The sequence below is a fragment of the Rhipicephalus sanguineus genome, chromosome 11 (genome assembly GCF_013339695.2).
Source record: "Rhipicephalus sanguineus isolate Rsan-2018 chromosome 11, BIME_Rsan_1.4, whole genome shotgun sequence".
Classification (NCBI taxonomy): domain Eukaryota; kingdom Metazoa; phylum Arthropoda; class Arachnida; order Ixodida; family Ixodidae; genus Rhipicephalus; species Rhipicephalus sanguineus.
This window is the reverse complement of record NC_051186.1, coordinates 135491513-135508422: the sequence shown is the minus strand read 5'-3', so window position 1 is coordinate 135508422 and position 16910 is coordinate 135491513. Positions and strand designations below refer to the sequence as shown.

Below are 16910 nucleotides of genomic sequence, written 5' to 3'. Positions count from 1 at the left end.
TGTTCGTTTGGCAGCCGTCAGAGATGGAAGTTTTGATCGCCGCTCCCACCAAGTGCGAGGTTCGAGCACTAATCCGTTTTCTCCACGCAAGGAAGTTACCGCCCGTGGAGATTCATCGGCAGCTGACTGAGGTTTATGGTGAAGAGTGCATGTCTGTTCAGCATGTCCGCAAATGGTGTAGGGCTTTTGCTGAGGGTCGCACGGAAGTTCATGATGAACGGAGTGGAAGACCGCCGGTTTCGGATGTGATTATCCAGAAGATCAACAGTGAGCTGCTGAAAGATCGGAGGGTCACTGTCCGTGAACTTGTTGAACACATTTCTGAAGCTAACCACGGCACAATTGAAAGAACTAATAGAAACGTTGGGCTATCGCAAGCTGTGTGCTCGCTGGGTCCCCCTGATGCTGACTGACAGACGCAAGAAGCAACGCCTTGACTGTGCTCGCAAGTTTCTTCATCAATGTGAGGGGAGGCAACAAGGAGAAGTTGTTGGACTCTATCGTCACGGGAGATGAAATGTGGGTGTTTCATTACACCCCCAAAACAAAACAACAATCTCGTCAGTGGCATCACTCTGGTTCACCGCCACCAAAGAAATTCAAACAAATGCAGTCGGCAGGAAAGGTTATGGTGACTGTGTTTTGGGATCGGAAGGGGGTACTCCTCATCGATTTCATGCAAGCTGGGACGACAATAAACTCAGATATTGTGAAACATTGACCAAACTCCGGCGAGCAAACGAGAATCGCCGGAAAGGACGACTGACGGAGGGAGTAGTGCTTCTTCACGACAACACTCGTCAAACACAGGAGATTATGGAGAAATTTGGGTGGACTGTAATGTTATGTCAGACTCAGGGAAGCTGGCGTGTTTTAGCCTTAGTACCTGCTCCCTGAAGCTCTCTTGTGCCAAATGGTGAGTCTGTATTGCAGGTAATCTGCAGGCGCCTAATTAAGCATATTAAAGGCAGCCAACACCGCCAGCAGGAGCGCGAATGAGGCAGACTAGCGGTGATACCGTACGTACATGCGCTGTCACATCGAATAAAAAAGACTGCTCATAGGTATGGGCTGAATATTGTTTTTACGGCCAAAAATAAACTGGCCAAGCTGTGCTCCATGGTTGGAAATAAGCTGGATGCTGTAGGATGAGGAAGCACACGAACCTGCAATGTTAAGCACGAGGTTAGTTTTGTTCCATGTGCATCTAACCTTGTTTATTGTATACCTTTAACATGTGGACGAGCGTATGTGGGGCAGACTGGTCGCTGGTGCACCTCTCGTCTTTGAAGGGAAGGCCGCTGACGCATTTGGCGATGCATTTCGCGCAGTGTGGCTGCGAAGTACACTTTTTGGATACAGTCATTCTGTTAGGCACTGTGATCGCACCACACGAAAGTTTGCAGAGGCGTATCACATCCACATCAGGGAGTCATCTTGTATCAGCCACCTGTCATTAACTAGTTTCCGAAAAAGAAGCGACACTTCTGAAAGAAAGGGGTAGCAGCGGATATGGCGTGATAGCTCCGGATTTTGCAACTACGACGGTGCGCATGGGCAGCGGGTGACATGGTTGGTTATATATGTTTTTCCTTTGCTGAAAACCTTACTTTTGGTACAACCCTCGTATATATGGAACCTCACAGTGACGACAAAAATGTGCCTGGATTGTCCATATAAATGGTATCACAATAACTAGCAAAACAATATTTTATTTCATAGACTGCAACGTAATGGTCATAAAAGGGTTCTGGCAAATTGTTGAAGAGCTGTTGGTCAAGTGACCCGGTAATTAAAAAGATTAGGCTAGCGTAAGTGTCGGTGTTGCTTCTTGTGCTTGAAATGGTGGTTCTAATTATTGCAATGCAACATTGCTCCTTATGAATAGTACAGCGCACATAAACGAACAGGACACAGAAAGGGAACACACGACAGCTCCCTTTCTGTGTCCTGGACATCCGCTGTTTGATTCGTAATGCTACACCAACTAGCCCTAGTTCTCATTCATATTCTGCACGTAGTGATGGCCTGACCTCCGCGCAGGGAGCATGACACTGTTGGTGCTGTGGCAGTCGATGCAGCCGGCCATGTGGCATGTGCCACATCAACAGGTGGCCTGACGGGCCAACGTTGCGGGCGGGTGGGTGACAGCCCTCTTGTGGGTGCTGGTGGATTTGCTGACGACTCGGTGTGTGCCGTCTCCACAACAGGCCATGGCGAGGCAATTGCAAGGTCCTGCCTGGCCTACGACATGGCCGTGCGCTTGCAAGCCGGTCAGTATCCATGATACGTTTATTTACGCACCACTTAAACAAAGAAGACTAAACTCCTAGGGCTAAATATGTTGCATGTCATAAATAATGATGAATCGCTTAGAGAATAATAACTTGCCTTACCCCAACCAACACTGCTTTCGCTGGGGGTTTTCAAGCACTTCACAGCTTATAGAAATCGCTCATGACTTTGCTACAGCTGTTCATTTTTGGCAGCAAACAGATGCAATGTTTATTTATTTTTTTCTAAGGCATTCGACCGCATCTTACATTTGTTACTCATAGAAAAATTTGAATAATTTGGCGTTCATTCAAAAATTGTCTTATTGGTTGCAGCTTGTCTAGCCAGCTGCATGCAGTATGCCAGCTTTAATAATGCTGAGCTGGACTGTGTTGGAGTGTTTTCTGGTGTACTATGGGGATCTTCTGTGCTAGTACCAACACTATTCCTCATTTTTGTAAACAACATTTTATACTTGTATGGATCCAAGTGTTACAGTGAGGCTCTTTAACAGATGATTGTGTTATGTACACTCCGGCTAATAAAGTGGAAGACCAAGTAAAGCTTAACCAATCACTAGAGAATAATTGCAACTAATGTAATAACTATGGCATGCATTTAAATTAACACCAATAAAACAATGTCCATTACGATTACTCATAGAAAGACACCTCTGCATTTCGAATAAACACTTTTCGGTACAGATATCAAACAGGTGGATGCAGTAAAATACTTGAAGGTCACGTTACTGCACTCTTTAACCTACGTAGGACAGACGGGCCGATGCATTAACCAGAGATTGTTGGAACATAAGAGGTCGCTAACAGGAGGCTCACCTTCTAATCTTTCTTTACATTGTCGAGATTGTAAGTGCACGCCAAAATTTGATGAATGCGCAGTAATGTACCGGCATAGAAATGAAGAAACGCGCCTGATGATTGAAGCATGGCATATCGAGAATAGTGGTAGCGCATGCGTGAGCCAACCGTCGATTAACTTGCATAAAGATGAAATCAAATGCCTTAACAGTTATCTTCCACGTAGACCGCCACGCGTGCCGGATTGATATGTTCGCCTGTTGCATGGGCATGCGCAGATAAGTTTTCGTGCCTTCTTTCTTTTCAGCCGTTGTGCGTCTCTTCAGTTGTTAGTCGGCGTTTGTGGTGTCCTGACTTCTTTCTTGTGTCCGTGTTTGCACGCCCTGTCTTTTTAGGATGAATACTTACCAACTAGCTCAGCTCTCTGTTATTCTAAGCACTCTTTAAAGTTGAATGTCCGTATTGATCACACTTCTCGGCGAGCATTCAAGTAACTAGGCGAAAACAAGCTAGTACGTCTGCCAGGTGAAACTAACAGCATACAAAACACTTATGAGACCCATCTTCGAACATGCAGCAATGGTCTGGAACCCGCACCACAAGCACGTGATGAACATATTAGAAAAAAAATTGAAAACAGTATAGTACTTATATGTGTTTATTCAAAGAGTGCCAGTTGGGAGAGCGTTACTGTGCTCCATGTGCAAGCCTTTGTCGCAACTCTGGCCAGCCAGCATATGCTAGCCTCAGAAAAGGCTGACAATGGGCTTAAACATGATCAACCTTCGTGACGGCCAGCGCAAACGGACGAGAAAAAGAAATGACAACACAGCGCCTGTGTCGTCGTTTCTTTTTTAGATGCGAAGCATCTCTTGCTTGGGGGTATCTCCCACAGCGTGGGCGTCCGCACTCACACTACGCATGCGCAACTCTCCTCCTTCCCTCTCTCCAACAGCTGCGCATTACTCTCTCCACTTCTCTCCCAGCAGCTGCTTGTGCTTCTCCTGCGTTCTCGTGGCGCATGCGCTACTCTCCTCTTCTAGTCTCCTCTCCTTCAAGTGGTAGAGCGCTGCGCGCGTTCAGTCCAGCGCTTGCTTTGGTTGACCCCTCTGAAATGCGGGCTCAACATGCCGAAATTCTCTCCTGCGCAACGCCGCAATGAGCGCCAGCGCATGCGCATCCCCTCCCCCTATCTCTCCTCTCCTACGCTGCCCCCCTCTTGCACGCCTGTCGACCGCGTTTCCCGCTCGCCCTGTGGGAATTAACGGCCAGGCTAGAGGGAATTAAGGCACGATGCGCGTAGTGTTCCTCTTCGCATTCCACGATGCGAAGTCGGTAGCATGCCCGAGGTCGGTAGCATGTCCAACGAACGCCATCGGAACGCGATCGTGCAAGTTCTCCGGCTTCGCATCGCCTCATGGTCCCCTTTAGCAGGAGATGGTGTAATTTTTTTTTGTGTGTGTTCCGTTTGTGCTGGCCGTCATGAGAATTTTCCAACTCGCCCAACTTGCTACCCTATGACCAACTTTCCTTGCACAAACTACAAGAAGAACTGGGCACACCAAAGAAAGACACATACAGAACTCATCAGCGCAATCTATCAACTTTTTAATGCGGTGATGAGCATGAGATATACAGAGACTATGATGCTAGATAACTGGGGCATCTCTGCGCATGTGTGTAAGCTCTGTGTATATCTCATGCTCATCACCTCATTAAACAGTTCATAGTTTTACGCTGATGTGCTCTGCATGTGTCTTTCTTTGCCGTGTCCAGTCCTTTTTGGCAAGGAAAGTTGAATATGTTATGCTGCCTGAGGTTTGTGTTTCTTCATTTTAGTGATTCTAAATAAGGACGAATACTCGAAACCTCCCAGTCGGCACTTGAGAAGAAATGACCCTGACAAATTCACATGTCCCTTCGTCCCACATATTCATTCGTTCCTTTAGCTATCAAAATGCCAAGTGATGTTGCTAAATCAGTTGACTCATTCTTGCCGCTACTAGAATCTTATTTTTAGTTACTGCAGTAACCTGCTAGAGTTTGGTGCTCAAAGAAATGCAAAAATAATGCATCAGCCATGTATTTACACACTCTTCTGTTTTAATGAACTTCCCTGTTTCTTCTTTGCTGTGGTATGTCTCTTCATATTTCCATGTCTACAAAGTGCATGCTTCTTTTACTGCTGCAATCTTTTTTTTTTTTCTAAACATGTTTAGAAATTCTGACATGCCGACTGAAGTATTTAAATGTATGGTTCATTTATTGCTTTGTTGTCACCTGTGCTTATAATGTATTATGCCTCTTCCTCTGTTCTTCATCAACACGAAGTCCTCTGTACTTCGTATGCCCTCTGCTGTATAGGCCTGAACAGGCCTACAGTATTGAATAAATAAATAGACATGTGAAAGACAAATGTAATGATTAGTAGCCTGGTGAAAGAGAAAGGGTTAGTGATTGCTAACCAGCTCTTGGGAGTCTGTACAAGAGGATGTATACCTAGGTCAGTTACTGGCAGGGGACTGATGTAAAGGAAATTTACTGAAGAATGTGGATGCGCTGGAGTGCACAGGCAAACATTCCCAAATCGCAACAGGCAGTTTACCACTACAACCTTTGTATACTGCTAGTACTAACATATGGGGCTGAAACTTGGAGGCTAACAAAGAAACTTGAGGAGTTTAGAACCATGCTACATGTGATGGAACGAAAAATGATAGGCGCCCCCGCCACGGTGGTCTAGTGGTTATGGCACTCAACTGCTGACCCGAAGGTCACAGGATTGAATCCCGGCCGCGGCGGCTGCATTTTCGATGGAGGCGAAAATGTTTGAGGCCCGTGTACTTAGATTTAGGTGCACATTAAAGAACACCAGGTGGTCGAAATTTCCGGAGCCCTCCACTACGGCGTCTCTCATAATCATATCGTGGTTTTGGGACGTTAAACCCCAGATATTATTATTATTAAAAATGATAGGCGTAACATTAAGAGACAGGAAGAAAGCCGAGTTGCGAGGGTGTCCTTGTGGTCGTAAAACTGTATGAATGCCGTGTCCATTAAGCAAAACACGATGTTTAACACGGCTGTCTAACACAATGTTATACAGCCGAGTTGACCCTTCCCAATTATGGTAGCTGCTTAACCATTTGTAGTATGTGAGCCACTCATCCACGGCTGTTGGAGCAGATGCTGAAGGGTCACAGTAACTGGTGGAGGGGCTGCAGCTGTGGGCATTCCAAGTTCTGTCTTTAATGTGTGACACATCTCGACCACCAGCACTAATGGGTGCAGCCCAGCAAGGTGGTGGCTTCAGCGTAGATCAGCCAGTTGTGGAACCAAGTGTCATGTATGTAGTGTCTCCACCAAAATATGTTACGGATCAGGCGTGTTTATTTACACATGATGCAAAGATGACCATTCAGCAACAACAGTTGAGCACTGGGTTGCGATCACTGGGTCATAGTGTTGCGGATCTTGCCGTGATATTCGAGAGCCACTGTCACTTCCTCTTCATACTCGGCGCCGTCGGTTGTGAGATCCGCAATCTTTTGGTTGAGATCTGCAAGTGTCGTGTCTTTGTCCTGGAGGTCATCCAAGACGACTTGCAAGTCAGTCGGAGGATTCTCTGCTTGTAGAGCTTCGGTAGCGGACGTGATGAGCTTTGTAGGACTCAAACTATTCCTCTGCTGCGTCGCAGGCGGTCCATCTTCGGAGCAGGACGTCAGTCTTCTTCCAGGTTTCATGGCACAAAATTATGTAGAAGACTCTATAGAGAGATTGACGTCCCCTTCGGTTATGGTTTATTAATCGAGCTTAGCTGCTTCCTTTCTCTAGCGGCGCTGTCCCACGCCCATGCCTCACACGCTCTGCCGTGCATCGTCCTCTTCAGTTTTCATCAGTGTCCTCATCTTGTTCGTCTTAAGGCGGCAGGTCGATAGGGGCGTGGGAGTAGCAGTCGGCATCTGAGTGCTTCCACCTGGACCTGTACGCCATAGTGACGTTGAATTCTTGGAATTTTACACTTCATCGTGCAAGGCAATCTGAAAGGTCAGCCAGCACAATGCCTGATGGTCATTCACCACTTTGAAAGGCCTGTTGTAAAGGTAGAGGCAAAACTTTGGCATTGCCCAAATACAGTCGAAACCCGCGATAACGAAATCCCGAGGGAACGAAATTCTCACCACAACGAAATATTTTCGGAGCACCGGCGAACGCCCATAGGAGTCAATGCATTTCGTAACTCGCGACTACGAAAGATATTCATACCGCAGTCCCTCATTAACGAAATTTTTGAAACACGAGTGCGCAATAATCTGCTCTATTAACTACATTCGAAAACTGCTGAAATGCATTCGTGCTACACTTAAATTGTGCAAAACTATCGCTACAGTGCACTTGAGAAGCAGCCGCCATCATTGTTTACAAAAAAAAACATAAAGCTGGCGACAATGATGATGATGGCTTGCCGAAACACCTGCTTGTTATCGCGGACTACATAGCCAAATCCACATTCCTCATGGAGTTTCGTTCGTTGTCTTGGCTCTGTGCTTGGCTTTGTCGGTTTTGCGCGCACATGGTCGTCTCTGTGGCATGGAATTACTGCATGGTAAGGCCCGCCAAAGCAAACTTACTGACTTTTGGAAATAAATGTGTTTTTTGTAAATTCCATGTCTTTTCTGCCGCATTCTCGCGCCAACGAAATTCCCGCAAGAGCGAAATTTTGTGCTTTCCCCGCCGATTTCGTTATTGCGGGTTTCAACTGTAATGGCAAGGCATTCCTTTTCCGTCGTTAAATAGTTGGCTTCAGGCTAGCATAAGCAATGGCCCTTTCAAGACAGTCTCCTATCTATACAAGCACCATGTCGAGCCTGACACAGCTTGTGTTGGCGTGAATTTCGGTGTCTACTTGTTCATTGAAATGAGAAACAATGGGCGGTGGTATTGCTTGTTCATCGAAATGAGAAACAATGGGCGGCGACTGCACTCTACATTCGATTTCGTGAGAAATGTCAGTGGTGTGGCGATGCGGGAGAACTTTTTGATGAAGCGTCAATAATAGGCACAAAGACTGAGGAACCAGTGTGCTGCCTTCTTATCGACGGGCTGAGGAAAGTTTGTGATGGCTGCAGTCTTCTGAGGGTCTGGGCAAACTCCAGTGTGGCTGATGACGTGTCCCAGGAACAGTAACTCTTTGTACGTGAAATGGCAGTTTTCTGGTTTCACAGTGAGCTTGGATGACTTGATTGCCCAGAACACTGTCTCAATTTGCCTAAGGTGATCACTGAAATTCGCAGCAAAAATGACATCATCCAAGTAGACTAGACAGGACTGCCATTTTAGGCCAGCCAATACTGTGTCCATTATGCGTTGGAACGTTGCAGGTCCCAATGGCAAACTCGAACAGGCCGCCTGGCATGATGAAAGTGGTCTTCTCTCGATCCCGCTCGTCGACTTCAATTTGCCAGTAGCCCATCTTCAAGTGCATCAACAAGAAGCATTGAAGAAGAACTGCGGTGTAGGCGAGTTGGTTGATGTACTCTTGACACAACCTGCAGCGCAAGCACTGAAGGAAACGTAATGCACTGAAGGAAGGAAGGCAAAGAAGGACTCGTGCATCCCTCTTTGCCTTCCTTCCTTCACTGCATTACCTTTCTTTCAGCACTTATGTGTTTACGCTGCAGATTGGGTAAAATGAAGTATCGTGCAATGCACAGCCGGCCCAACGTGTCGTCTATCCTTGGGAGGGGTTGCACATACTTCTTCGTGATTTTGTTCAAACGATAATAATCGATGCAGAACCATAGAGATCCATACCTCTTCTTCACTAATACGGTGATGGGAATGCTGCTACAGTTCGTTAAAGCTGCTATGTCCATGCTACGAATGAAAGAAACTGCTACTACTATGCTCCAAAACATGACCATCCAAGTTGCTTGAAACAGCAAGAAAAGTCTTGTGCAACATTAGGAGCTACGACTAAGAGAACTTGTCGTCAATATGCCAATTGCCGCTGTCACCACCCTGTGAGAAGAGAGTTGTCACGTCTCCGGCCCTTCTCAAAGCTCCCTGAGATAATCAAGTCCAGCGTGCACTCGCAAATAATTTAGTATACAGATCTGTCGGTTCTGTCGTGCTAATTGTGCACTTGGGAAATTTCAGATTTTCATTGGTCCTTGAATTGATTGATTTACGACATATGGCTGCTAAAATAGTTACTCTGCGCTCGTACCACTGGCGTGGCCTTTGTGGAAGTGGAGCCACAAACATTATCATGGCAGCTTTTTCCATGGTCACCACATTTCCTGTCTTGCGACATTATATGTCCGAAGAATCAAGCAACACCTTGTGCGGCAGTCACCGTTATGCTTTGGTTAAACAGGAATAACATGTTTCGAGCTAGTTGGTTGTTCATACCGAGGCGAAAACAGCGTGTAGAGACGAAAATGAATAGACACAAGAAAAGGCACAGACACAGGCGCTGTGTCTGTGCCTTTTCTTGTGTCTGTTTGTTCTCGTCTCTGTGCGCTGTTTTCGCCTCGGTTTGGATAAACAGAAGTCTTGTGAGTAGCTTTTATCACAAAGCACTCACATGACTTTATTGAGCAGGTAGTAGAGCGGTAGGTAAGTGTGAGGCGATCTGAAAAATCAGTTGGCTATTCAAACGAAAAAAAAAAATTGTTGCAGAACCAAGCAGTGCACTCACTGAAAACTTTTATTTGGGTAAAAATGTCTATACTTGCGGACAACTTTTCTTGGCAATGAAGGAAAGGCTACGGGGGCGGAGCTACTGCACATGTACTGCTCCGCGAAGTAGTCCGGTTCGGCGCGCGTTTCAAATTTAGTTTTGGTTTGTGAACCTTCCGTGCCTTCTGTGACGGCCATTTGATTATTCGAGCGGCCGTCGCAGGCTTACACAGCCATTTGTTAGTGAAATTCGTCACGAGCTCTCTCGGCGTGTCGTCGGAAAAGCTGGAGGATGTCGAGCGCTCACCTGAAGACGAAGACGCCATTTTGACTGTGAGGTGCACGTAAAAGGTGCGACGTTTTCACAGGTGCGAAAACGCGAAATGGCACTGAATAAAGCAAAACAAATATAAATATCTCCTTGGTGCGCGCTCACCCTCTTTTCAAACAGCGCCCCGTAGAAAGTAACGTAATGTTTTTTTTTATTTATTTACACGCAGAAAACACGGACGCAATTGTGGGGCTATAATCTTCAGTGGTAGCACACGCGTAGTTCGGCTCTCTAACCTTCCCTTCATTGCCAAGAAAAGTTGTCCGCGAGTATAATAAGTCATTTTCTTCAGCAAGTCCAAGATAGTCTTTTTGCGGTATCCCAAAACAAGTGGTAACACCCTATTTCTCATTTATGATTGTTGCTTGCAAGATACGAAACTTGTTGGCGAGACAACAATCTTTTTCCCTCACTATTGTCTGCAAGATCACTAGGAAGGCCTCACATTTTGTACTACCACTATTGTCCACCGGCAAACTGGCTGCCACTTGTCTGTCATGCAGCATGCGATTTGAAAGGTGTATTAAAAAAACAAAACAATGCATGTGCGGTAATTTAATGACTTGATCGCGTGTGCCTGCAATAGCTTGAATTTTTGATTAGGCAGTAAATTGAAATATGTGTGCTTTATTGAAATCGTGGATATTTTGACATATTCAACCCTACTGAAGATGAGCTCAGCTTGTCCACACTGCTTGTGCTGCCCCCACTGAAGATGAGCTGGGCTAGTCTACGCTGAAAGAAGCGTTTGGGGGCACCAAGGTTAAGCTACCCTGATTCATTTTGCCGAGCTCTCTCTTGCTTGAACAGGTAGCGCAATAAAAAAATTTAAAAATGTGCTCAAAGCATGCTTTTTGGTCGAGGAGGGACTTGATTCTGGTAGCTGAAATTAGAAAATGGCGTCCTCTGTGTGCAAGCAGCACTTGCATGCCAGCACATGCTGCTCGCACACAAAGCAAAAACACACAAAGAAGGCGTGCCGGTAAGGGCTGTTGTCACTGAAAAAGGATCTTGGCAAGGTTTACTATCAAGGTTCCGTCAGAGGCAGCTGTCTCTAATCAAGCTGGATGATCCGTATTTGATACGGAACTCAGGCAATGTTCAGGCGATGTTGAATTTTTATCCGCGCAGCCAGGGACGGGGACACAGCTTGTTGGCTTTTCCGTAGACGTTGTAGACTTGTTTTGTTTTATTCCAAAAAGTGCCTTGTTTTGCGCTGTCAGAAACAGCATTGATAGCTTTGGTGCAATTGAATTTATGAACACGGTGGAGCTTTCTGTTGACAATTTTTTAGAAATGCTTATATTTTATCTATCATGCACAGTGGTAACCTTCGCCAATGACACCTTTGTACAAAAAGATGGGGTGTGCATTGGATCATGTATAGCATCGATATTAAGCGACATTTTCTTAACATACGTTGATAAGTGTATTGCCTCATCTGTTGACGCTGCAAGTGTTGCAAAGATTTTTAGGTACGTGGATGATTACCTTGTGCTGTTAAGAAACACGCCTCGAGGGGGAGCGGGGGCTACAGAGCAAGTCGTGCAGTTGTTTGAAAGATGCGGTGAGGGTCTCAGGTTCACGTCAGAGATGCCTAATGAGGGATGTTTACAATTTCTAGATCTGTGCATTAGCTTTAGTGACCACATTTTGCTGGGAATACCGACCTTGTTCCAAAAAATCGATCCTGGGATATAATTTGGCCCATTCAAAGATTGTGAAGAGAGGGATAGCAAAAAACTGCTTGCGAGCTGCGCTTGCTAAGTCATGCGAGCACCTTGTAGGAGACAGTGTTAGCGACCAAGTTGAACGCTTGGAATTGGCCGGCTTTCCTGAACCGCTGATTACGTCCGTGCTGGAGAGTCTGGTAAAGGAGGTGAAGGCTGGCGGCCTAGCCGCCAGACAAAACGGAAGTGAACCACGGGAACGTCCCGTACCTATTCCTTACGTACACCAGCTCTTGCACCGACTGACGAAGCTGGCGGAAAAATGCGGCGTACACGTTGTGTTTACGGCACCGAATAAGCTTGTACGCATGTGTGCAGAGGTGAACGGGCTAAGCCAAGACAAGGCTTGTAAAGTGAGCCACGCCACTCGTTTTGTTACGTGCAGAACTGCTGTGGTGTACAAAATTCCGCTGTCCTGTGGCCGGTGTTATGTAGGCCAAACCGGCCGTTGCATTAACGTAAGGCTGCGGGAGCACCAAGCAGCAGTGATGGCGCTGGCCGGTGGTGGGCACCTTGCCGACCATTGCAGGAGATGTTCTTGCTCTCCGTACTATGAAAAAACGTCAGTGCTGTGCAGCTTCGCAACGCAGGGGGAGAGGGAAATTTACGAAGCTTTGGTCATTAAAAAAGAAGCTGACGCGTGTGTCAGCAGTCCCTTCTTGGCTCTCTCGGACAAGGAACTTGGCTATCTGGAAAGAAACTGATAACTCGTCTTTGTTGCTGAATTTTTCAGTATTAACAGGACCTTTGCGCGCATTCGGTCTCTAAGTTGTCTATATATACCTCAATGTTATGTGTAATAAAGTTTAGTTGAAGTCTAGCGTTGTCCTGTATTCCTTCTTCTCGTCCACGTCTTTTTCGCTAGTAAACATGTCCTATTATTGTTATACAAGCACATTCAAGGCATGGTTTCCTGCTTAGAATAACAGAGAGCTGAGCTCGTTAGTAGGCATTCATGTTAGAGAGATGGGGCCCCGTTTGTGGTGTCTTGACTTCTCTTTGTGTTCGTGCTTTATGGTGCCTTAACTTCTCACTTGTGTCCGTGTTCGCACGCCCTGTAACGTGGTTTCCTGGCATTGCATGCGGTGGTAGTGCTTTTTCTGAGGATGGTGTTATTGACTCAGGTCTCAGGTCGATGATCGACTGCACCGTGGTGGCTTACGAAGTCCATACTGGGAATCACATCCCTTGAGCAATGCTGTAGGAATACGAAGGTCGCAGGATAAGTCCGGTTAATTACAGTGACTCTCTGTGTGCAGATTCCCATCGGCATTACTAGGTGACCTCCAGCCGTCCAGATTTCAGGTCTTTCCCACAGAGTCTTAATTTTCTCAAATTTTGCAGTTAATGGCCCACTAATGACCGAATAGTTTACTCTGATATCAACCAGAGCTGCGACATTGTGGTCATTGATAAGCATATTGATGTTGGTAGTTCATCATATTGTGTTACAGTTAGGTGGCTGCATCGGATCACGGCTGCGTCATGTGACATTGTCAGGTCTTCCAGCGGCAGAGCTTCGTCTTCAGAGCTCTGTTCGGCTGGCAGCGTGTTCTTAAAGGGGTACTGACACTTTTGTCATTCTTTTGTCATTGTGTTTGTGTCAAATGAAAGACCACGTTCCCTCTACGTAGCTTTCATTTACTTTCAGCGCGATAAAGTTTACACTACGAAAGACCAAACCCTAAAGAGCCTAGAAAATGTACTGGTAAGCATGACTGCACCTTGAAGAAGTAGTTACAGTATGTTTTTAAAAGCTCGTTTCAGTTCCTACTGACTCACCACGCACTCACCACTCGGACATCACCACACAGTGTAAGCTTCTTGTCACGTGTTCATGCAAGATATCATGACATTTCCACGGCTGCTCTGTGGCTTCGTTGGTGATGCACAAGCGGCCATTTTGAATGTTTTGATACCTCACATCACCACAACTTTCCATATGGGTGTGTAAAGTCGCCAGAATTGACACTGTAGCCTGACGTCACGATAGTGTCAATGTCAGTAGGTGTGCCATGTGAAAATTGACTTTGAGGCAATTTGTACACAACGTGTTTGTGCTAGTTGTGTCGAGTAGTTGCTAAGGAGAAAGGTATATTGAGGTTTCGATGAATTGAACCTCCTTTGCAATAAATGTGTCTTCATTTAACTTAATTTTGCAGCTTGCTGATCCATATGATCAATTTGCCAAAGGCACTACCATATTTGACAAGTCTCGAGATGTGCCACAAGGTCGATTCAAATAGGTCGCGACGCTTCGGGCGTAAAGTGGTTCAGAAGCTATTGCCAACGACACTAGCAAGGGGAGTTACGGGTGATGCGATTGAAGCGTGACTATGTTTTGAGGGAACAAACACTAATAGTGAAAAACGAAATTTTATTCAAGGGCGAAGCAATCTATGTTTTACAAATGACATTTATTTCCCGAACAATATTATGTAGGTGCAATGTGCCAAGAATGTATGACAGTGCTTAATTATTTCTTTTTCTTAGCGCCTTTTAAAGAGAGGCGCACGTCATTGTTATTCAGTGCAGCCTTTTCGGTGCATGGAAAGCCGTGCTTGTAAAGTTCGTCTGCGACGACACGCCCCCTCACGTATTCTGGTGTTTCACACTTGCATGCGTTCTCTGAATTATTGTGGTGAGAATTTGATTTTTGCTGTGCGCAGAGCTACGAGGTATGTTTAATTGTTGGTGAGCATGTTGATTACAGTGTTCAACGGGCAAAGGGATGACGTGGCTAACATTTAACGCCGAACGCTTTCCTCGGTACTCGCTGAAACGAGGTGGTGTTCAAGGATGCAATAGCAACACACGTATGCCTGGCGACCCATCTCTTCTAGATAAAACACTGGGGCAATGGTTCGGAGTAGTGTGCTTGCTGGATTTTTATGGATCAGTATTCCTGCTGCCCGGTTTCTTTCGTGAACACACAGTTCCTACTATATTCCCTATTATCGGTGAGCAGATCGTCAAGTTATCTGTCTCGCTACAATTCGCATGCCTGTGTACGTTACATGTAAGGTTAATTTATTGGAACATAAGGCAAAACATAGTGCATGTAGTGTACGTACTTTTTGTACTTATTATGGCACTTGTTGCTCATTGTGTAGGGTGTGACATTGAATAAAACTGAAATGTCATCATTTTGGCTTGACCAGGCATCATTTCTTCCCGTCAGAACTGAAGCACACAAGCAATGCTGCAAACATGAGAGGTACACTGCTGCTTACTTTAACATCGCTGTGGAAGATGACAGGAAAGCAGAATAAAAGCTCCAAGAATAAGGTTTCCTAGTAAAACCAAGGTGAATTAAACGGCGGTACACTTAAACAATGCTGTTTAGTCATGAGCCGATATTAGTTTAGCTAGCGGTGGCTTCAAGCGCATTCGCCAAGGACTTGCCGGGTCATCGTAGCGCGAGTCCTTAGCAATCAGGGACCTAAGAAAACTATTTTGAGGTCAAATTTTGCGCTAATGCCAACAAAATGACGTCACTTTTTTTATACCGGATATTACGTCACATACGCTTTATTTTTTGTTCCTCCAGAAGTGTTCCCTCCTCACACAGATGGCGTTAAGCCCTATGAGCAGCTGATAAGCAGCCATTTTCTGAATGGAAGCTTTGCCACCAGTTACATTTACCTTGCGTGCCACCCTCCCCAAGGCACGTCAACAATGTAATTTTTCTTTGCTCAAAATTAGGATAACTGGAAACGAAATTGCACTATATTTCTAGCCTGAGATTTGTTTCCGTTGATACAAAAACAGAACATGAATGACTTCGGGGTAAATGGATACCTAATTACAAATTAACTAAGATTAGTTACTATAAAATGCGCATATCAAAGCATTGTGACAATATTTTTATTGCAGTAGAATATCAAGAGTCCTGGATAATGTTAGGTAAATTTGATGCATTTATAGGCATTTCTTTCACATGTCGCGCCTGAAAGTGTAAATGCGAAAATAACATATCAGCATTTACTGACCTTTAGGCTTGTTCAGAGCCGTCCCTGTATACGAGTGAACTCGACTGCTCGTGTCATGTATGCAGTCCTATTGGAATCATCTAAAATAATTGAGACGTTTCACAAACATTGTGGCAGTGCCTGCACTGAGCAGCTGTAACAGCTTTTGTGGGTGAGACTAAAAATAAATGCGCCAATATTGAAGACTAAAGTTGAAACCATTTTTTGAAGAGCATAAAATGCTAGTTCAGAGGTGTCAAAAATGTGTTGAAGTGAAGAAAGATTATATTGAAAAGCGACATAGTTGTTTCATTGCTATTGGTATTAAAGGTTGGTCTTGCCGGAAATTATGAAAATTACCTGGATACCAACAGTGAACTGACGGTTGCTTCTGCAACAGGTTCATCTCCCAGTGTGGCCATGGAACAGGCGCTGCAGCGGATGAGGCGAAAGATGCAGGGAGGCTGTGCAGGTGCCATCCTGGTAACGCCTACAGGTACCGTAGTCACTGGAACCACCACCGAGCTGATGCCCTGGGCATGCCGGAGCAAGCGGGGTTACCAGTGTGGAAGTCAACGTGATGAGCACCCGCTGTAGCTGCTCCTTTCCAGTCACCACCATGTGAATGGCACTAGCGATGGTATTTTGTCAATGTGTGAAATAAACATTGTTTTATTGCCATCAACTTTTCAGAAATGTGCAGTGCCACACTTTCTTCTGCCGGCTTTGTTTTCCAACTGGACGCACTGGGCTGCTGGGATCTGAGTGCCTGTAAATGTTTTTTTAAAGTTAAAGCAAGCAGTGGTTACGTACTTGTATATGGTCTTGTGCCTACACATGCTTGGTATAGGGGTTTTGTTCACTTGGAAAGTTAGAGGAGCGAGGGAGGGGTGGGGGGGTCGGGGGAGTCGGAGCGAAAAAGGCGGCCAAGCATGGGAATTTCACGGTCAAGATGGTCAGAAATGCATAGATAAAAGGGCTCAGTCTCAATGGTTATTATGATTACATGCATTTTTAAAAGATGCTGTTTCATGATTTGTTTTAGCAAGATAAAGAAACTAAAGCGTATATATAGTGGAAACCAAGTAAAAGCAGATAATGT

At 45.5% G+C, this 16910-nt stretch overlaps 1 protein-coding gene across 1 annotated transcript in view; it reads left to right on the top strand.

The window, feature by feature from the left end:
- Positions 1-16565, top strand: part of LOC119374618 (isoaspartyl peptidase/L-asparaginase) — a 77805-nt gene extending 61240 nt beyond the window's left edge. Inside the window, exons 5-6 of the mRNA XM_037644783.2 lie at positions 2044-2273; positions 16209-16565. Of these exons, the coding sequence (XP_037500711.1) occupies positions 2044-2273; positions 16209-16405 (427 nt within the window). The 3' untranslated portion in view covers positions 16406-16565. The remainder of the gene's footprint in view (positions 1-2043; positions 2274-16208) is intronic.
- The last annotated feature ends 345 nt before the right edge of the window (positions 16566-16910 follow it).